This window comes from Nerophis ophidion, linkage group LG11 (assembly GCF_033978795.1).
Source record: "Nerophis ophidion isolate RoL-2023_Sa linkage group LG11, RoL_Noph_v1.0, whole genome shotgun sequence".
In the NCBI taxonomy this organism is placed as follows: domain Eukaryota; kingdom Metazoa; phylum Chordata; class Actinopteri; order Syngnathiformes; family Syngnathidae; genus Nerophis; species Nerophis ophidion.
The window spans coordinates 43,894,566-43,918,311 of record NC_084621.1 but is presented as its reverse complement, the minus strand read 5'-3'; the positions used below and the strand labels follow the sequence as shown (position 1 = coordinate 43,918,311).

Sequence of the window (23,746 nt, the reverse complement as noted above, 5' to 3'; positions counted from 1 at the left end):
ACTTAGGTGTAAACTCATTCATGATTATTGTGTTCCCTTAGACCTCTTTTATCTACAACCCTAAGTAAGAATTATTGGAATCATCTGTCTTGGAGGATGTTCATTCATATGTTTAATTTTGTAGTAAAGAAGCAGATAACAGACAAGGCTATAGTCATTTTAAATGTCACCTTTCCGGCTATAAGAAACACTGAAATGATTCAAGAAGAAATATAGTATTCATATGGTTTCATTTTTAAATCAAGCAGAGTGAAACAAATATGGAATCACTAACTACATCTGAGAAAAATTATGTAATCATAAAAAATAAACAAAAAATAACTATATCACACAAGTAGCATTTTGGCGCACCAGCTCATTCTTTTACAACAGCTTACAGTCTCTGAGGCATGGACTTAACGAGTGACAATCAGTACTCAATCTCCAACTTTCAATGCTGTTGTCAGATCAGCTTTGCAGGTTGAAGTCGTGTCATGAATCATTTTCTTTCATTTCCACCAAACATTTTACATTGGATTGAAATCTGGACTACTTGCAGGCTGGTATAGGCTCTGTGACACCGAGAGGGACAAGCGGTAGAACATGAATAAATGGATGGACATTGACCTAAAGAATATTTCTTCAAGAAAAGTTATTGCAGTTTTTGCTTCATGGTAAGATGCATTATCATTTTTTTAAAAAAATGTCACCATCATCCGCGAACATTGATGGACTAAGAAAAGTGTCCAACATGTCAATGTAAACTTCTGTATTTACTGAAGATGTAATTGGAATCATTCATCTCCCCAGTTCCATTATTAGTCATGCAGCCACATATCATCAATGACTGTGGACATTTATGTTTTCTTCAGGCAGTCGTCTTCAAAAATGTAATTTGAACGCCACCAAACAAAAGTTCCAGCATCATCACCTTGATTTATGTCAAGCTACCTGGTGGAGCAACTCTCCAAGATGTGAACACTACTTTTATAAAGCAGATTAATGCACAAATGTAATCTTATACAGGTGTTAGCTTTAGAAATGAAAACATACAGGCTGGATCCATATTTGTTTCTTAATTTTTGAGTGATTCCATAATTATAATACTGTTTGATGTAAAAAATAAATTGTTAATATCACAAATTATTATTTGTTATTCTCTTATTGTTTCTGTTATCTGTTTTATTTCTACAAAATCAAACAACTGAATGAACATCCTCTAAGTCCGGTGAGTCCATCATTTTTTTAGGTGTTGTACAAGCCAAAATGCATGCATAAGTTAACAAAAAAAAAAAACACCAAAAAAACTAAAACTAAAATGATGCAATGCATTGCTCCAGAAGCCAAACAGACCTGAAATTCCTCACGGAGCTGGGAGGAATTACTCTGGGAATCCACTCTCAGCATCTCTCTGTAGGCAACTGAGAACTCGTTCACCAGGATGGCTGTCTCGCCACATAGACACGCTTCCAAAATGGCATCATGGATGAAGACATACTGCTCCTGCAGGGAGGGAAACACAAACCTTACAATGTACTGTATATGTCTTCACATACTTCCAAAAAACAGATTTTTAATAAGGCAATCCACACCACAAAACCCATCATGTATTAAACACAACAGCACACTTAAAGATGTCCTTTGTTCCAAATAACATTGTTGGTAGTGTAGCAAAGTAGAATAAATACATATCTTTACGTAAACAAACATTTGCCGTCAGCAAGAATTTAATTAAGAGACGGTTGCAAATGGCTACAAATATAATGAACAACTATGTCAACTTTGGATTTACATAATAAATGCTGGATATGCAAATGACGTGCATATCTAAACAATAGAACGTGCCTCTGCAGCACACAGACAACATGTGCCTCTATTATAATGACCTTTGTATTTGTCTATGAGGGGAAGTTAGAATGAAGAAGCAGACTTTTTTAAAGTTACTTTTTCATGACATAATTAGTCTGACCTCTGTCTGGATCATGTTGATACGCCGGGAGCAGAGTGTTTTGACACAGTTGTAGATGTCCACTACACCTTCACACTCAGCCATGTCCAACATGACATCCAACACAATGTAGCAGCCCGTGCGGCCCGCCCCCACGCTGCCACACAAAGAAAAAAGGAAAAAAAAAACATCATTAGGGACCATGCACATCTTAAAGCCGACATGTCCTTTCAATAATTCACATATGCAGCTGTTCCAGTCCAATGGTGATGCACGCAGTTTGAAAAGAAAGAAGGTGCAAGAAGATCAGAGTGGTGTCGCGTGCTGGCATGATAACTCCATTGTTGCACCTAGGATCCTGTTCTTTTACTACTTGTTATCTTCAGGTTAGGTTTTTGACTACAGGAATAGATATTGTACAGTTTTACAACATAACATTCTTTGATAGAGGCTCCCATTCTGCAGTTTGAGTTTTGAAGGAATGGAAGCTCCAGAATGGCAGCAAATGACCGTCTTTTGTCAAGATTCTGATGTTTCGATTTTCAGTTGATGGGTTTTACATTAAAAAAGGCGTCTTGCGTCTGCTGAGTAGCTGTTTAACAATCAACAGTAAGTCAAGTTACCTTCAATTCACCTTTTGTTGAAGTTTAGTAGTTATGGGTAAATAATGCCTCGGTCAGTGTATGGCACACTCGCTACCAGTATTGACACTAGTGTTAGTGTGTCATAATGGTCATTCGCCATCTGATGCATTATACAAAACCCAAAACGAGTGAAGTTGGCACGTTGTGTAAATCATAAATAAAAACAGAATACAATGATTTACAAATCATTTTTAAATTATGTTCAATTGAATAGATTGCAAAGACAAGTTATTTAATGTTGCAACTGAGACATTTTTTTTTTGCAAATAATCATTAACTTAGAATTTAATGGCAACAACACCTTGCAAAAAAGTTGGCACAGGGGCATTTTTACCACTGTGTCACATGGCTTTTCCTTTTAACAACACTCGGGTGGAATTCTCTCCCATTTTTGTTCGATGTACAGCTTAAGTTGTTCAACAATCCGGGGCCTCCGTTGTCGTATTTTACGCTTTATAATGCGCCACACATTTTCGATGGGAGACAGGTTTGGACTACAAGCAGGCCAGTCTAGTACCCGCACACTTTTACTACGAAACCTAGCTGTTGTAACACGTGCAGAATGTGGCTTGGCATTGTCTTGCTGAAATAAGCAGGGGCGTCCATAAAAAAGACGTTGCTTGGATGGCAACATATGTTGCTCCAAAACCTGTATGTACCTTTCAGCATTAATGGTGCCTTCAAAGGTGTGTACGTTACCCATGCCTTGGGCGCTAATACATGCCCATACATCACAGATGCTGGCTTTTCAACTTTACGCCTATAACAGTCCGGATGTTTTTTTTCCTCTTCGGTCCGCAGGACACAACATCCACAGTTTCTAAAAACAATTTGAAATGTGGACTCGTCAGAACACAGAACAGATTTACAATTTGCATCAGTCCATCTTAGATGAGCTTGGGCCCAGCAAAACCGGCGGCTTTTGTGAATGTTGTTGATAAATGGCTTTGGCTTCGCATAGTACAGTTTTAACTTGCACTTACAGGTAGCAGTAGTTTTCTGAAGTGTTCCTGAGCTCATGTGGTGATATCCTTTACACACTGATGTCATTTTTTTGATGCAGTGCCGCCTGAGGGATTGAATGTCACGGGCATTGCCACGTTTGTGCGGTGATTTCTCCAGATTCTCTGAACCTTTTGATGATATTACGGACCATAGACTGTGAAATCCCTAAATTCCTTGCAATACAAAATGAGAAATGTTTTTCTCAAACTGTTCGACAATTTGCTCACGCATTTGTTCACAAAGTGATGACCCACGCCATATCCTTGTTTGTGAATGACATTTCATGGAAGCTGCTTTTATACCAAATAATGGCACCCACCTTTTCCCACTTAGCCTGTTCACCTGTGGGATTTTCCAAATAAGTGTTTGATAAGCATTGCTCAACTTTCTCAGTCTTTCTTGCCACTCGTGCCAGCTTTTTTGAAACACGTTGCAGGCATCAAATTCCAAATGAGCTAATATTTGCAAAAAATAACAAAGTCCACCAGTTCGAACGTTAAGTATCTTGTCTTTGCAGTCCATTCAAGAATATAGGTTGAAAAGGATTTGCAAATCATTGTATTCTGTTTTTATTTATGATTTATACAATGTGCCAACTTCACTTGTTTTGGGTTTTGTACAAGTCACTGCATTCCACCTGCCAATAAAAGTGATAGTTAGCATTTAATTGTTTTACATTTTTAAAGGAACAGCTACGCAGAATAAAAAAAAAACATGCATAGCCTTATAATCCGTATTTTTCAGACTACATGGCGCACTTAAAATCCTTTCATTTTCTTAAAAGATTTACAATTTTCCTTAAACCCGGTGTACCTAATTACGGATTAACTCAGGTTGTGCAATTGTATTTGATACATCGTGTAATAATAAGAGTGACAACACACATCAAAGATACATGTGGACTGCAGGTTGACGCACCCTTGTTCAATAAATGACATTCGCAAGTACAGCTTAGTGTAGTGTCCGTGCTGTAGGATTCTTAGAAATATTCTTTAGAAATGACAAAAAACACTGAATTGATTCTCGTTTGGAGCGAATGTGCTTTCTGCTATATTTTCTCCTGGTCCCTACCTCTACAACAACACTGTCACCCCCTAATGACATCAGTGTTGCGCCTACAGTCCGACATCCTTGAAGGGACAACAATCATTACATTTAACTTACATTAGCAAGTAGGTCTAAAACTTTGATGTTTCATTAAGAATATAGAACATTACACACACCGCTAAAAATCGGTCAAAATGTTTTAGTATGACTTTGGTAAGCTATAAAGCCGCACCGCTTGATGGATCGTGGAGCATTACGTCTAAGTCAGACATGCTGTGCTTCAACATACGAGTATTATTTTGGTGCATTATTAGACACCTTTTAGCAGACATATTATATGGCGTTTTTTTTTTTTCGACTTTTCTTACCTATTGGTACCTGCTGTTGTGTATTTGGGATCAGCATAAGTGCCGGAAATTTGCATGCGTTCGCCATTAAACCCGTGCCGTAGTCAATAAGCTCTTTTTTTTCTCTCTCTCGTCTTGTTATGGGGCAGTCATCCTCCGCTGTTGCCACTTCTAATACAAAGTAGCGGAAAGTTTTAATTAGAGAGATCCGATAATATCGGACTGCTGATATTATTGGCCGATAAATACTTTAAAATATAATAGTGGAAATTTTTCCTTAATCTTAATTTTTCTCAAGCCCCTCCTTCCCTGCCGACATCAACCTCTTCATGCTTTTTCAGGGAGAGCATGTCCCAAATTTCAAACTGCCGTTTTGAGGCATGTTAAAAAAAAAATGCACTTTGTGACATCAATAATAAAAATGGCAGTGCCATGTTGGCACTTTTTTCCATAACTTGAATTGATTTATTTTGGAAAACCTTGTTACATTGTTTAATGCATCCAGCGTGGCATCACAACAAAATTAGGCATAATAATGTGTTGATTCCACAACTGTATATATCGGTATTGGTTGATATCGGAATCGGTAATTAAGAGTTGGACAATATCGGAATATCGGATATCGCCAAAAAGCCATTATCACGCATCTCTAGTTTTAACTTATATCTCTCAGTATACTCGCTATGGAAACGCTAAAAACTGTACAACAACGATGAAGGGAAGAAGAAGCGTTTGAAGTGCCATCCAATCCATTTTCCACCGCTTGTCCCTCTCAGGGTCGCAGGGGGTGGTCCAAAAAATATGGGAATACACAGGAAAAGAAGAACATTTACCTTATTTGCCGCTACAGGATCAAATTACTCCCACACTTCGGAATTTGCTCTTTTTCTTAGTTCCATTTTACAAACTATTTTTGATTCTCACTGAATTACGAGACAATGTGTGTGTGTGTGTGTGTGTGTTTGTGTGTGTTGGCAATGCGGCTGCATAGAAAAAGGACAGTACAGCTTGTTGTTGTTTTGGCTTGGTTATTCAATAGAAAGTTGATCCATCACCCCATTGTTATGTCTGTACAATATACGGCACTTTACTGCTATTTATATTGTGGTCAAAGTGTAAAAACTTTTACTAAAATATGGACTTTTTTTTGAGGCTGTAACCCATTATTCATGTTCACGTTGTTTAGGATGCAGAAAATTGCGCTAATATACACACTTTTCTATTTACGAAGGTGCAGCACTCAGCAGGGACTCATTTTGTTGTTTGTCATTAATTAATTAGCATTTTACAAACTATCTTTGATTGTCACGGTAATATGGGTAAAACTGTGTCCCTTTTTGGGCCGTCTCTAAATACAGGACAATTATGTTTTATAAGGGACAGTTGGCGACCCTCGGTACAGTTCGCGACTGTAAAAACTTGTTCGGAATCACCATTCCTAAGTAAAGCATGTCTTGTTTGCTTGTTGTTTGTGACAATGAAATGTTTTCGCAATCGTTTGGCCAGACTGGACATGCTGATATGCCGAATAAGTAACTGACTTTTAAGAATCACTACAGACAACAATGGAACCTTTTCAAATTTATCGTAAGTCGCAGTTTTTTTCATAGTTTGGCCGGGGGCGCGACATATACTTCGGAGCGACTTAAATTATTAACACATTACTGTAAAATATCAAATAATATTATAAATCTCATCCGTGGAAGAGTTGAAGAAAATGTAAGCAATCGTCACACACACGTCAACCAATAAGAATTCGGCTGAGTAGGGTCATGTCAGAAGTGCATTGTGGGTCATGGAATGCTAACTGTTGTATGCTATATGCTACTGCCGTAGCTATTAAAATGGATCATTTCATCGTTGGCGGTAACCTATAAAAACTGAGAAGGGCTGAACAAAAATTGGACCGAAAAGGAAATCATCTACTGCGGATTACACAATATCAAATAATATTATTTATCTCATTCTCGGAAGAGTAAATGGTAAATGGGTTGTACTTGTACAGCGCTTTTCTACCTTCAAGGTACTCAAAGCGCTTTGGCACTACTTCCACATTCACCCATTCACACACACATTCACACACTGATGGAGGGAGCTGCCATGCAAGGCGCTAACCAGGACCCATCAGGAGCAAGGGTGAAGTGTCTTGCTCAGGACACAACGGACGTGACGAGGTTGGTACTAGGTTTGGATTGAACCAGGGACCCTCGGGTTGTGCACGGCCACTCTCCCAACTGCACCACGCCGTCCCAAGAGACCAAGAAAATGTCAGCAATCGTCACACACACGTCAGCAATCGAAGCTATTGAAATGGATAATTTCATTGTTGGCGGTAACTTATAAAAACTGAGAAGGGCTGAACAAAAATTGGACCGAAAAGGAAATCATGTACTGCAGATTACAAGCTGGACGTAGTGAAATATGCAGCAGAAAACGACAAGAAGAAGCGGCGCATAGCTTTGGAGTTGGCAGAGTTGTTTAGAAGCGACATCGAGGAATAAGAATTCATCGGATTTATCGATTAGGAGTGACAGATTGTTTGGTAAACGTATAGCATGTTCTATATGTTCTAGTTATTTGAATGACTCTTACCATAATATGTTACCTTAACATACCAGGCACGTTCTCAGTTAGTTATTTATGCGTCATATAACGTAGACTCATTCAGCCAGTTGTTCACTGTTCTTTATTTATTTTAAAGGCCTACTGAAACCGACTACTACCGAACTCGCTGTCTGATAGTTTATACATCAATGATGAAATATTAACATTGCAACAGATGCCAATACGGCCTTTTTAGTTTACTAAATTGCAATTTTAAATTTCCCGGGAGTTTCGTCTTGAAAACGTCGAGTAATGATGACGTGTACGCAAGACGTCACAGGTTTTTAGGAAGTATGAGCGCTACGCACACACACAGCTAAATGTTGTCTGCTTTAACGGCATAATTACACAGTATTTTGGAGAACTGTGTTGCGAATGTTTTGAAATGTGTTCAATTAATATTAGAGAAGTCACAGTCGAAAAATGGAGTTGGGAAGCTCTAGCCTTTAGCCACACAAACACACGGTGATTCCTTATTTAAAATTCCTGGAGGTGAAAATGTCCTATGGATCAGAGCGCGGTCAAGAGAACATGAAACACGACGGAATGTCAACCAGTAGGTTTCGGTGAGAAAATTGTGGTCAAAAAGTCGCTTCTTACTGGAGAAAAGCTGAGCTTGCCCCGTCCATAGCTGCCGTCGACTCCCCTGAGACACTGTGCGTCAACACACCCTTGGAGACACACCTCCGACTATCAGGTACTATTTAACTCAGTAAAACACTAGCAACACAATAGAAAGATAAGGAATTTCCCAGAATTATCCTACTAAATGTGTCTAAAAACATCGAAAATGTGTCCCAATGTAATCGCATTTTTATTTAATTTTTTTTTTTTTTTTCTAGTCCGTCGCTATCAATATCCTCAAACACGAATCTTTCATCCTCACTCAAATTAATGGGGAAATTGTCGTTTTCTCGGTCCGAATAGCACTTTTTGTTGGAGGCTCCCATTATAAACAATGTGAATATGTGAGGAGCCATCAACATGTGACGTCATCGTCTGCGACTTCCGGTAGAGGCAGGGCTTTTGTCTTAGCACTGAAAGTTGCGAACTTTATCGTGGATGTTCTCTACTAAATCCTTTCAGCAAAAATATGGCAATATCACGAAATGATCAAGTATGACACATAGAATGGACCTGCTATTCCCATTTAAATAAGAAAATCTCATTTCAGTAGGCCTTTAAATTGCCTTTCAAATGTCTATTCTTGGTGTTGGATTTTATCAAATAAATTTCCCCCAAAAATGCGACTTATACTCCAATGCGACGCATATATGTTTTTTTCCTTCTTTATTATGCATTTTAGGCCAGTGCAACATATACTCCGGAGCGACTTATAATCCGAAAACTATGGTACTGCCCGTTACAATAGTAAAGGTGGTAAAAAAATGAGGTTACCTGCAGTGGACCACCACAGGGCCAGCATCAGGAGGCGTGGAGGCCTTTACTCTTCGTATAAAGGCCAAGAGTCCAGTGGCGTGATAGGGCACCCCGTGCTCAGGCCAGGATGTGAAGTGGAACTGACGGACTTCATGCTTGGTTGAGTATCCTCTCTGTCAACAGAAACAGTAAACATTAGTGTGTAAAACACAGCATTTTGCATCCCAGTCAAGGCATCCTTCAGGCCCTTTTCACATTTCCAAACATGCTTCCATCTATTTAGTGACGTTCAAGTTTTGTGATGGATGTGACAGATTTCTTGGCTCAGGGCGCTATTTATGTGGGGTCTTAGGTCTTCCAGGACAGTTGGGCCCCAGGGCATCGCACTGTCGCAGCGGCTGCAGTTTTACAGACGGAGAAAGGAATAACTCAGGCACTCTGAGCTCAAGGGGGGGCCGGCTGCAGCCACACAACAATTTTCACCCTCTATAAAAGTATTGCCAAGCAAAGATTTGTTGAAGAGGGAAATCCAGCCCCCTTTAAAAATGGAAGAGGCTATAAAAAAAAAAAACTAGCTGTCGCAGGCACCCGAAAATTCTTGCCGATTTGACTAAGCAGAGTGTGCTCAGGGTGAGCGAGTGTGACAGTGTGTTGATAATGCTGTGTTTGTGCCACTGTCACTCCAGAGATGCTTGGAACTCCTCCAGTGAGGATCCCCAGAAGATTGACGGACAGGGAAGAGGCCGACAGCGGCAAAGACTGGAACAGTCATGTTGGAGAGACAGGCGCCGCGTCCATGTAGCGACTCTTAAATCCTCCGAGATTAACACGTGACCTTCAAACCCCTTTAGCAGCAAACTCTATCAAGTGTTTAATCCCTTTTTAATGTGCTACTTCTAATTTGAAGGCTTACTTTACGTGCAGAGAGGAAACATGTCCAAACTGAGTTCTTAACAAGTTACATAAAAGGAAATCAAGGACATGCATGCAGATCCATCTTTGCACATAAATTGAATTGCAATTCTGTTTGATTACTCTTTGTAATGTTATCCCAGTACCAATATTTTAGTACCTGTGCCGTCACTGAAATGTATTTCGATAAGTTTCGATACTTTTTGGGACTACAAGAAAATTGCATTTTTGGCTCTATTTTGACAAAAGAATCTTACGGTACATTAAACATATGTTTCTGTTCATATACAAGTACATATACATACATACACTCATGCAAATAATCATGTTTCATCAAACATATATCAACGTTGTTGCCCTAGGGTAAACTGGGTAACACATGGCATATTGACAGAGCTTAACCCATTGTTACTATAACAATCTACAAGATTAATATATGTTGCCTCTCTCTCTTTCCTTTCATCTTTTGGTATTCCTTTTTTTCATTTTTTATTTCATTTATGTATTTATTTTTATTATCTTTCTTGCTATCATTATGTATACGTAGTGTTGCATTTGAACAACTGTATTGTTGATAATAGAGGTCAATCAATCAATCAATCAATGTTTACTTATATAGCCCTAAATCACTAGTGTCTCAAAGGCCTGCACAAACCACTACGACATCCTCGGTAGGCCCACATAAGGGCAAGGAAAACTCACACCCAGTGGGACGTCGGTGACAATGATGACTATGAGAACCTTGGAGAGGAGGAAAGCAATGGATGTCGAGCGGGTCTAACATGAGGTAAACTATTGGTTTTGTTCATGATCAATAGCGCTTTTTCTATTGGTATTTGTATTGCTCCAGTTTTAGTGTAAAAATGCTCATTGTCATTACTATATTATTTATTTCACTAACTGCTTATTTGCTATCACTTTTACGATCATATTTGTACATATTGTATGTGCTGGTGTTGTTCTATTGTTGTTGTTGTTATTGTTGTATTTGCTGTTGTTGTGTTTGTCTCTCTGGCTAATCCCCCTCTTATCCCCACAATTTCCCCCTCTGTCTTCCTTTTTTTCTCTTTCTATCCCCTCCTGCTCCGGCCCGGCTGCACCAAATGATAATATAAATACATTTAATAAAGTCAAATTCAAATAGGCAACAAGAGAAGTATCCTACACTTCTCTTTTGTAAAGTAAATCTGAACAGCCGATATGGGCATCTACATCAACTATATGATTTGCCTGAGAAGCTGGACAGGACAAAAAACAACAACAACATATGTTTCTTATTGCAATCAAAGAACAATTTTGTCCTTCCATAAAATAGTGATCATACAAGACAACTTGTCTTTTAGTAGTAGGTAAGCAAATAAAGGCTCCTAATTTGTCTGTTGACATATGCAGTAACATATTGTGTCATCCATCAATCTATTTTCTACCGCTTATTCCCTTTGGGGTTGCGGGGGGGTGCTGGTGCCTATCTCAGCTACAATCGGGCAGAAGGCGGTGTACACCCTGGACAAGTCGCCACCTCATTCATAGCAGATATTGTGTCATTTCTCATTCTATTATTTTGTCAAAATTATTAAGGACAAGTGGTAGAAAATGAATTTATTAATCTACTTGTTCATTTACTGTTAATATCTGCTTACTTTCTGTTATAACATGTTCTATCTACACTTCTGTTAAAATGTAATAATGACTTATTCTTCTGTTGTTTGATACTTCGCATTAGTTTTGGATGATACCACAAATTTATGTATCGATCCGATACCAAGTAGTAACATGATCATACCTTGTTCATATTCAAAGTCCTCATGTGTCCAGGGACATATTTCCTGAATTTATTAACAAAACATGAATTTAAAAAAAAAGAAAAAAGATTTTGTGACGATAAAAAATATCGATGTAATCTTAGTAGTATCGACTTGGTATCATTACCAAGTACAATCCTGCGGTATTAAAGTTAAAGTACCAATGAATGTCACACACATACTAGATGTGGCGAAATTATTCTCTGCATTTGACCCATCACCCTTGATCAACCCCTGGGAGGTCAGGGGAGCAGTGGGCAGCAATCGTGATTTAACCCCCAATTCCAACCCTTAATGCTAAGTGCCAAGCAGAGAGGTAATGGCTCCCATTTTTATAGTCTTTGGTATGACTCGGCCAGGATTTGAACTCACGACCTACCGATCTCAGGGCGGACACTCTAACCACTAGGCCACTGAGTAGGTCATCATCCTGCAGGGATGACACTTGTAAGAAGCGTACTTTATTTGTCGCCATGGAGACCAGGATTAGGGATTTAGAAGTAGCTAAAAACCCTGCCGACTGCGAATGGACGTTCGCCGCTAGCTAGTTAGCCATGTCTTAAAGCACCTCTTCCTGAGGGCATTTCCGTGTTTTAACTTCACCTTTATCTTTACTTTTTAAGCCAAAATGTGTTTGTTCTCCGTTTTCTGTCCACACACTGTGTCTGCTTGTAAGTACTCTGTAATTGTGTGCTACCGAACATGCTCCTCTGCTCTTAAACCACCAATGTCACGACGGTACTAAAAAAGTATAGTACCATTTTTGATTCATTAGTACCGCGATACTATACCAGTACCGGTATACCGCACAACCCTAATTATTTGTAAAAAATCCATACATTTTTAATTCCTTCTCCAACTATATCTTGTTTTCCTCCCATTCTCAAGTCACTCTCAAGTCTTGAGACCTTCCTTAAAATATTAGTGTTTATATTTATCTATTATACAAACTAAACCAGGCAATTGTGATGTAAGAAAACTATAATTATATACCTACTTGATGCAATATACACATCTTTAATAGAAATATTTTTGTCTATGTGACTTGTATAAAATTCCAAATGTAATTGAGAAGAACTTCTCAAATTCCACTAATTTAAATTTAGATCGCAACTCCAATTCTAACTAAAAGAAGAATAATTGAAATTCCAATTGATAATTCTGGAGTATTTCGCAATTACCTACAGTGGAACCTTCTTTTACGAACCCCTATTCGCATGAACCTCGGGCAAAATAAAAATATGCTTTGTTGTACAAACCTTGTCTCTGTGTGCAAACATTGTATCTATCCATTGTGTGTCTTGCAGCGCAGCCATTTTATGGGAGGACGGATCGCTCATTTAGTCAGCACAGAAACACTGTCAGCCATACTTGCCAACCTTGAGACCTCAGCATTTAGGGAGATATTCAAAAGGGCAATGGCAGGGGGTGGAGGCTCTCTCATTCATAAATAAATGAGTATATATACAGTATATATATATATATATATATATATATATATATATATATATATATATATATATATATTAGGGGTGGGCAAATTAATGCGTTAATTACGCGTTAACTCATCAATCTATTAACGCCGACAATCATTTTATCGCACACTTGCGTATGTTGTTTACATGCTTTTATTTTGTTAACGCCTTTTCTTAACAAGATGGCATCTCCCGGATGTACTTCGGCGTCGATGGGCTCTTGGTAAAGATGGAACATTTGGCAAAAATACCGGACAATTCTGCAAATGTCATGGCTGGCTTACAGCGTGGTCACTCCGGGATCACTTACGACCGCCAGAAAATTCTGAATGTGGATAGATCGGGCCGTTTTGGACTGAATGACGCGTGCTTGCTAGACCGGCTAGCTAGCATGGGAATACTTTGCCGGCTACATCCAGCGGCCTGTGAAGCAGCGGACTACATGTGTTGTCTGTCTATTTATGAATAATGCAGACAAGGAGTATTGGCTGAGTTCTTAACGTTTGCTTTCAAAGCGTGCATATCACAACATACAAGATGCCGTCATGGCGACACAACCTATACCGGGCTACCGCGCATGCTCGTCACTCCTGTTGCATGCTGGGTAGGGTAGTTCTTTTTTTCCCTGGCTCATAACATCACAATATAGTACCATGTATATGCGTTCAGTTTATCAAAGCACCAAGCAAACAATCGGAAAATTCCCATCATATCAATTCCTAGATATGGTCATAATTATTTTAAGTGCACTACGCAGAATAAACACAACATTATTAATATTGCTACTACGGCTAATTTGATAAAAAAAATTCCTTAAAACAGCCCACTACCTATAATATAGTTTTTTTTAAACATAAGATCCCTGATAAAAAAAATGTTTCTGCTGTTACCTCAGAAATTGCCTGTTCAGATGTTATGATTGTGGCTCAGAGATTTGTATGTAGATTATATTTATTTTCCATAACAAACAGGATAACTTAAATACCCTGGCAGTGGCAATAAGCTTAAATGTTTGTATTTACATTTTTTGAGTTGATTTTCATAAAATATGCTATTTAACTGCTACTGTTTAACAAGGACTGATTTAAATTGTGTTTGCACAACAAATGTTTTGGCGCTTTTGTTCATGTGGGAGAATATTCCAATAAAGGTGCATTACACACTACTTTTGAATTCATTATTGGGCTTTGCGTATACAATGCAGTTAATCGCGATTAATCGGAGAAATAGTGCGATTAACTTCGATTAAAATGTTTAATCGTTGCCCAGCCCTAATATATATATATATATATAAATATATATATATATATATACTGCGTGGCGCAGTGGAAGAGTGGCTGTGCGCAACCCGAGGGTCCCTGGTTCAAATCCCACCAAGTACCAACCTCGTCATGTCTGTTGTGTCCTGAGCAAGACACTTCACCCTTGCTCCTGATGGGTGCTGGTTGGTGCCTTGCATGGCAGCTCCCTCCATCAGTGTGTGAATGTGTGTGTGAATGGGTAAATGTGGAAGTAGTGTCAAAGCGCTTTGAGTACCTTGAAGGTAGAAAAGCGCTATACAAGTACAACCCATTTATTATCTATTTATATATATATATATATATATATATATATATATATATATATACAAAGAGGTGCTAATAATTAGTAATCCATCCATCCATTTTTTATCGCTTGTCCCTTTTGGGGTCACAGGGGGTACTGGAGCCTGTTTCCGCTGCATTCCGACGGAAGGCGGTGTACACCCTGGACAAGTCTCTACCTCATCACAGGGCCAACACAGATGGACAGACAACATTCACACTCACATTCACACACTCGGGCCAACTTAGTGATGTCAATCAACATATCCCCAGGTGCATGTCTTTGGAGGTGGGAGGAAGCCGGAGTACCTGGAGGGAACCCACGCAGTCACGGGGAGAACATGCAAACTCCACACAGAAAGATCCCGAACCCGGGATATAACCCAGGTCTACTCAGGACCTTTGTATTGTGAGGCATATGCACTAACCCCCGGGTCCACCGTGCTGCCCCAATTAGTAATTATGAGAAATGAATAATTACTCTGTAATTATTAATAATAAGGTTAATAATTACTTAGTATTTAATAATTGCTGAGTATAACTTGAATGTGTCATTATACACATGAGTTGTCCGACTGTTTTTGCTGCCATGAATGTGTCACCGGCTGAGCCAAGTGTGTGGGTCTTTTAACGCAAATGAAAGAGTGAGCGGCTGCTGTCAATATGACATGTGTTTGTTTTATTGTGATTACAACAGAAAGTAAACAGTTCTGTTGAATAGTGATTTTGTTGCTGATGTTTGGTGTGGTTATCCGCCGGCCGACAGTCATCAGTTTTGCTCAACATAATGTTTGTTGATGCACTGCACCTCCTCCTTTTATCTGTTATGGCCACTTGTTGAAAATGGTATAGAATAATCTGTTATGTGTTTATTTTGTTTAGAGTTTAAGTTGGATTTGGATTTGAATGCTGCACAGACTCGTTCGTGGAGGACAATGAAGCAGGGCACAACTGCAGAGGCGCACACCTTAGAGGGAACATTAGTGTGAATCAAACTATTTTTTTTCAGAAGAGGCCAAGGGGGTTATTTAAATGATTACAAATATACAATTGTATGACTTGTGTCTTTGTTTGAATTCAGATTAATTCATATGAATATGACTGTTATGATTGCCAGGCCGAAAACGGCGCCCAGTGAAGGATTGTGTCGCAATATTGTTGCGACACCAAATCAACAAAAATTTATGAGAATGATGGCCCTGGTAGATTTTCAGGAAGGGCCCTGAAATGTTAAAGTTAAAGTTAAAATACCAATGATGGTCACACACATACTAGATGTGGCAAATGTATTCAATGCATCTGACCCATCACCCTTGATCACCCCCTGGGAGGTAAATGTGGGACTCTCCCTGAAATATGTTCTTAGCTACTTTGCCAAGTGCTACCTTGTGTGCTTTTTAAGTGATTTTTAGCTTTCTTAAAAGTTTTTTCCCCAGTTTAGCTACCTCAAAACGAGTCAAATGGACAGGCAATGAGTGGTAGGAAACAGCCACAGCTTTGTTGACACTCCTCTCCCTTTCCTTCTGCTGCACTTCAAGAAGATTAATCATCCATCCATCTATCCATCCATCCATCCATCTTCTTTCTCTTATCCGAGGCCGGGTCGCGGGGGCAGCAGCCTAAGCAGGGAAGCCCAGACTCTCCTCTCCCCAGCCACTTCGTCCGGCTCTTCCCCGGGAATCCCGAGACGTTCCCAGGTCACCTAGGAGACATAGTCTTCCCAACGTGTCCTGGGTCTTTCCTGTGGCCTCCTACCGGTCGGACGTGCCCGAAACACCTCCCTAGGAGGCGTTCGGTTGGCATCCTTACCAGATGCCCGAACAACCTCATTTGGCTCCTCTCGATGTGGAGAAGCAGCGGCTTTACTTTGAGCTCCTACCGGATGGCAGAACTTTGCACCCTATCTCTAAGGGAGAGCCCCGCAATCCAGCGGAGGAAACTCATTTCGGCCGCTTGTACCCGTGATTTTGTCCTTTCGGTCATGACCCAAAGCTCATGACCATAGGTGAGGATGTTCTTATACAGGTCAGGAAAGGCTGTATCGGTCATGTATTTACGACCAGACGAGGGGCAAAATCCCAATTTGTTTACCATTAAGAGTGGTTGATCATCCAATACTATGAATTCTATTAGTTTACCACAATAATGTTTGTTGTTTTTGTCCTGCCTTGTTAGCTTCAACCTCACTAACTTCATTGTGTGCTTCGGCATTGCAGGCATTCAAGTGTTTTATTAAGTTGCTTGACTTTAGGGCCGTGTGTGCTCTATTTAGGTCTAGACCCAAGGTTTTCTACAAAATAAATATTAGTATGGTATCGAAGATTTAGCTTCCAATACTCTCAAATACCAATAACTCCAAAAAGTGCCGTGTTGGCATTAGAACATCCCTATTGATTGATTTATTGAATGATATATTAGAAGTTTGCATAGGAAAGGATACCGTTTCATGACAGTACGGAATCACTAGACATGAAAGCCATAGTTTGTTTCATTTTAAATCCTTTTTTTTGAACTCATTTAACATTGAAAAATATAAAGATAGAACACAGTAGTACTTTATGCAGAAAGTAGCAATATTCAATTAATTAAGTTATTTTCATTTAGGGATTTAATTTAGTGATTATTTGGGGTACCACTATGGATGGAGCCCACATACCACTACAGTTTGAGAATCACTGGGCTCGAAGAATAGCGGAATTCTGCTAAATAGAGGACATCTGGCATCCCTGAATAATTGCAAGGTTGCTTTTTCAACAAAAGGAGAACATACGAGCAATATTCTGAAACATCTGAACATAAAGCATGCAATAACTACAGTATAATGAAAGTCACGTTTTAGAACCACTCCGATGTCATCCCAGCGGCAGTAACGCTAGCTAGCATGTCATCTGAATACAAGTACTAACTCAGCGCTATTTTTTTTTTAATTGAAATAAATGTCTTCTTATTTAGATGAGCATGTCGAGAAAGGCAAGACAGATTCTGACTAACTCCGAGGCGGGCAGTACTCGCTCCAGTTCACATCTGCCGCTAGATGAATGTCACCGAGCAGTAAATAAATTGTGGTCGAAAGCTTGCACCCATTTGCCACAGTAGACAGTCATTTTTTTGCTATGTGAATGTTCAATTGTAGTCTGAAAAAAGTTGCATGTTTTCCTCCCACCAGATTTTCATTCGGTCATTATATTATACAGGTGAAATTTTAAATATTGGACTATCATGTAAAAGTCCATTCTTGTCAGCAATGAACTTCAAATGTGAAACTGATATGCGGGGATAACTCATTACATGCAAAGTAAGCTAAGGCAAGCTTTTATTTGTAATACTTTTGATGATCACGGCTTACAGTTTTTGAAAACCCACATTTTCTAAGATTTTCAATTCAAGGTTTTCATGAACTGTAAACCATAATAGTCTCAATTACAATAAATAAAGGCTTGACATCTCACTTTGTATGTTATTATCACATTACCAACATACTACATTCTTATGTAATGTCCACATGTTTTATTTTGTTAAATTCTACAGAAGAATATGTATTTCTTTAATACATTTTGTAACGAGTTCTTAATCTTTTCAATGCTATGTAATGTGTCTCTTGAGACCTCACTGTAGGCTTTGTAAGGCCCTGCCTGTTACCTATAAACCAAGGGTGTCAGAGTCAAATACAGAGTGGGCCAAAATTTTAAACTGAACAAAGCTTCGGGCCAAGGGTTGAACAAATGAACCTTTTAATAGGGACCCAAACAAGTTTTGCATTGAATATTGAACAAGCAAGGCTTATATAACTTTATAGTGACATGCAAAATCGAGTTTTAAATAATAATAATAATAATAATAAAAAAATATCAATGGCATTTCAAATTAAATTTGAATAAAAATTGAGTGCCTCTTTTCTATTTGCAGCCTTCTGACGTAAATATCAAAATAAAATTTGTCCACAGGCTAATAATAAATTTGAAAATAAAATAACAATAATGAATGAATCAATCATTCAAGCCTTGAAGTAACAAGAGAAAGTGGATGAATAAATTGTTAATTATTGCTCAGTTTGCTACACTGATTTGCTTGAACAATGAATATGGAATAAGCAATAATTATATAACTTAATAATGCAAAATCAACATTCAAAAAACAAACGAAAACAAAATAAATGGTCAAATAAATACAATTTAAATAAAACATTTAATGATTATTTTCTATTTGCAGCCTTCTGAGGTAAATATGAACATTACATTTTTCCACAGGCTAATAAATCTTAAAATAAAATAATAATGAGATGGGTGGGGTTGGTGGTGGGGGGCGGGTTTTGGTGGTAGTCAGTGCTGCAAGGGGTTCTGGGTATTTGTTCTGTTGTGTTTATGTTGTGTTACGGTGCGGATGTTCTTCCGAAATGTGTTGGTCATTCTTGTATGGTGTGGGTTCACAGTGTGGCGCATATTTGTAACAGTGTTAAAGTTGTTTATACGGCCACCCTCAGTCTGATCTGTATGGTTGTTGAGCAAGTATGCGTGGCATTCACTTAAGTGTGTGTACAAAGCGGACGTGACAACATATTGTAGACCATGCTAAAGGCACTGCCTTTATAGTACCGGCGGGCTAGCTCTAATGTTAATTTCATATTGCCTCAAGGGCCAAATAAAATTGTAGGGCGGGCCAAATTTGGCCGGCGGGCCAGAGTTTGACACCCATGATCTAAACTAATCAAAATTGATGCTATTCCATCTTTTTCTATCCAAATAAGAAGCGATAAGAAACCGAACCGTTAAGCACAATTGAAAGTGGAATCTAAACTGAAAAAATCTTATCAATTACCATGCCTACAAATGAAAAAAAAAGTGAATGTGTTATAGACCTTTTTTCAATATTACACAGGCATTTGTACATTTAAAAGGTTGCCTTTCAAACAGATATCTTCTTTCAAATAGACTTGTCACTTGTACTCTCCACTTGGTTGCTGAGTCACCGGAATATGACACATCAAGTATTTCATAACCACAAAGTGCATGTATTGATCATAAACTCACCCTCTCCAAGGCAAAAGTCCGGACTGTATATTCAGCAAGCGTCTCCGTTTTGAGCAGAGTGATTTTAATATCCCCGTACATCTCGCTGTCTTCAGGCCAATATTTACAGCATTTCACCTGCATAGAAAAATAATGCACAATCAAACCTGATTTTATTTCTGTTGTAAATAAATATCACTACTAAGTTAGTAGTGGCCCTTAAAGGTGTCATCATCTTTATAACATGCCACTGTCAGGTTTAGCCTGCTTTCTCACTACTTCCTAGATAAGGCAATGTTTGCAATATTGTAATTTAAGTGCATTGAACATAAATGTTTGCAGTTCAGTCAATTCAATTCAGATAGAATACATACTGTACATAATATGTTGCATGCAACATGAGTTTGAATTCAAGGTTAAAAGAATATCCAACCATAGAGATACAAATACATGGTTTTCAGTATACTGTACATGTGAAACTAAAAGAATAAAATGGAAAAGTTTATTCAACTTCCATCCATCCATCCATCCATTTTCTACCGCTTATATCTTTTGAGGTTGCGGGTGGGAGCCTATCTCAGCTGCATTCGGGCAATAGGCGGGAATTCATTCTACTTCAAACGTTAAATGCTAAGTGAGATGTGTAAAGCCTTTATTTGTTATCATTTTGATGATCATGGCTTACAGTTTTTGAAAACTCCACATTTTCTTAGATTTTCAATCCGGGCGCTTTTTTTTTTTTTTTTTAGCTGTAGGCCATAATCATTAAAATTATATCAAAAGAAGACTCAAAATCTAATTGCTGGAATAAACAAACTTTTGCACAAGAATTCAATTATTTTGAGTTTCATCTGCATACGGTAATGAGGGTTTCTAACAATCATAAAGGGTTTACATTATTATTATTATTATTTGGGTTTAATTTACGTATTACTTTTTGGTTTTACCGTCATTTGGGACTAGTATATGTATGTGCCTATATATGTGTATATATTGCTTGTATTCCACCAAGTGACTTCTTCCCGAAAGTGAAAGCCACCAGTGGTCAACCAAGACAAGATGGCTGTTGTACAGCAAGGAGAATGAGTACACAAGGGGCCTATACATTCCTGCAAAAAGCAGATATGACCAACAAATCCAAATAGGCAATAGAATAGATCCCTAAACTTATTTTTTTTTTCCAAATTGTCGAGTGATTAAGGATTAGTCGTCGGTGGAGTTCACGAACATATCGAACTATCGTGTGCTCCAGACATCGTTCTACACAATAAAACAGATAAAAACCTGGAAAAACATGGAGGTCTACAACTTTTTAGTGTGTAGCTGGGTTAAGGACATCCGTATCAAGACTCTCCCTGATAAAATGCATTTTTTTTGCCTCGGGTAAAGTTGTATTTCATGATTGAACTCTGTGTCTACCACCATGATTGTTGCTTGCCCTTGCTGTTGCATCCGCCGTTTATAAGTATGCATGTTTTTCCCCGTCTTTATCAAAATATAACTACTGTATTTTTCGGACTATAAGTCGCAGTTTTTTTCAGACTTATACTCAGGAGTGGCTTATGTGTGAAATTATTAACACGTTACCGTAAAATATCAAATAATATTATTTAGCTCATTCACAAAAGAGACTAGACGTATAAGATTTCATCGGATTTAGCGATTAGGAGTGACAGATTGTTTGGTAAACATATAGCATGTTCTATATGTTATAGTTATTTGAATGACTCACTAGGCACCTTCTCAGTTGGTTATTTATGCGTCATATAATGTACACTTATTCAGCCTGTTGTTCACTATTCTTTATTTATTTTAAATTGCCTTTCAAATGTCTATTCTTGGTGTTGGATTTTATCAAATAAATTTCCCCCCATAAATGCGACTAATATTACAGTGCGACTTATATATGTTGTTTTTTTTCTTCTTTATTATGCATTTTCGGCAGGTGCGACTTATACTCCGTAGCAACTTATACTCTGAAAAATACAGAACATACAAACCCCGTTTCCATATGAGTTGGGAAATTGTGTTAGATGTAAATATAAACGGAATACAGTGATTTGCAAATCCTTTTCAACCCATAATCAATTGAATGCTCTACAAACACAAGATATTTGATGTTCAAACTAATAAACTTTATTTTTTTTTTGCAAATAATAATTAGCTTAGAAATTCTTGGCTGCAACACGTGCCAAAGTAGTTGGGAAAGGGCATGTTCACCACTGTGTTACTTAACCTTTTTTTTTTGCAAAACTCAATAAACTGAGGAAACTAATTGTTGAAGCTTTTAAAGTGGAATTCTTTCCCATTCTTGTTTTATGTAGAGCTTCAGTCATTCAACAGTCCGGGGTCTCCGCTTTCGTATTTTACGCTTCATAATGCGCCACACATTTTTGATGGGAGACAGGTCTGGACTGCAGGCCGGCCAGGAAAGTACCTGCAGTCTTTTACTATGAAGCCACGCTGTTGTAACACGTGGCTTGGCATTTTCTTGCTGAAATAAGCGGTAATGTCCATGATAATGTTGCTTGGATGACAACATTTGTTGCTCCAAAACCTGTGTGGACCATTCAGCATTAATGGTGCCTTCAAAGATGTGTAGGTTACCCATGTCTTGAGCACTAATACACCCCCATACCATCACAGATGCTGGCTTTAGAACTTCGCGCCTATAACAATCCGGATGGTTATTTTCCTCTTTGTTCCGGAGGACACCATGTCCACAGTTTCCAAATCAAATTTGAAATGTGCACTCGTCAGACCACAGAACACTTTTCCACTTTGCATCAGTCCATCTTAGATGAGCCCGGGCCCAATAAAGTCGGCGGCTTTTCTGGGTGTTGTTGTAAATGGGTTTGGCTTTGCATTGTAGAGTTTTAACTTGCACTTACAGATGTAGCGACCAACTGTAGTTACTGACAGTGGTTTTAGGAAGTGTTCCTGAGCCCATGTGGTGATATCCTTTATACACTGATGTCGATTTTTGATGCAGTACCGCCTGAGAGATCAAAGGTCCGTAATATCATCACTTACGTGCAGTGATTTCGCCAGATTCTCTGAACCTTTTGATGATTTTACGGAAAGTAGATGTTAAAATCCCAAAATTCCTTGCAATAGCCCGTTGAGAAGTGTTGTTCTAAAACTGTTCGACAATTTGCTTACAAAGTGGTGAACCTCGCCCCATCCTTGTTTGTGAAATACTGAGCATTTCATGGAAGCTGCTTTTATATCCAATCATGGCACCCACCTGTTCCCAATTAGCCTGCACACCTGTGGAATGTTCCAAATAAGTGTTTGATGAGAATTCCTCAACTTTATCAGTGTTCATTGCCACCTTTCCCAACTTCTTTGTCACGTGTTGCTGGCATCAAATTCTAAAGTTAATAATTATTTGCAAAAAAAAAAAAGGTTTATCAGGTTGAACATCAATATATGTGTTCTTTGTAGCATATTCAAATGAATATGGGTTGAAAGTTATTTGCAAATCATTGTATTCCGTTTATATTTACATCTAACACAATTTCCCAACTCATACGGAAACGGGGTTTGTATTTCAACGTTGTGTATGTGCTGAAAGCTTAATTTTTGATTGTTGCCTTTGGTAAATGCTTAACTCTTTTAGGTTTTGCTCACATTTGATTTTTTTTATTTAGACTTGCCAAGTTGGTTGGTGCTTTTCATAACACTTGTGGCAAAAATGTGTCTTAAGAAATATAAATAATATCAGGATATTCCTTAAATGCGAAACACTAAACAATACAAGTACATTAAACAAATCTTTAACAAAGTGGTCACAGCAAGCTTGTGCATTCTTCAGCTCTCAGTTGGACTGAAGTGCGTACTGCTTTTGTCACCGTCTTTCATAAAATCTTGCACTCTTCCGCCATTCTTGTTTACCTCTCGAGGAACTCTGGAGAAACGTTTATCCTATTTGCTATTTAAATGGTTTTTACAGACGAAAACAACGCAAGCATATGGCATTTTTCTTTGAGAAAGGCTGAACGGCACTTTGTA

The 23,746-nt window shown here is 38.4% G+C and overlaps 1 protein-coding gene across 4 annotated transcripts in view; it reads right to left on the bottom strand.

Annotated features, from left to right (window-relative positions):
• Positions 1–23,746, bottom strand: part of LOC133562154 (receptor-type tyrosine-protein phosphatase U) — a 565,556-nt gene that overhangs the window by 38,681 nt on the left and 503,129 nt on the right. For all 4 annotated transcript variants that reach the window (XM_061916074.1, XM_061916075.1, XM_061916076.1 and 1 more), the window contains 4 exons: positions 19,754–19,870; positions 8,973–9,127; positions 1,949–2,084; positions 1,333–1,482 (listed from right to left, as the gene is read on the bottom strand). In XM_061916074.1, the coding sequence (XP_061772058.1) occupies positions 1,333–1,482; positions 1,949–2,084; positions 8,973–9,127; positions 19,754–19,870 (558 nt within the window). The remainder of the gene's footprint in view (positions 1–1,332; positions 1,483–1,948; positions 2,085–8,972; positions 9,128–19,753; positions 19,871–23,746) is intronic.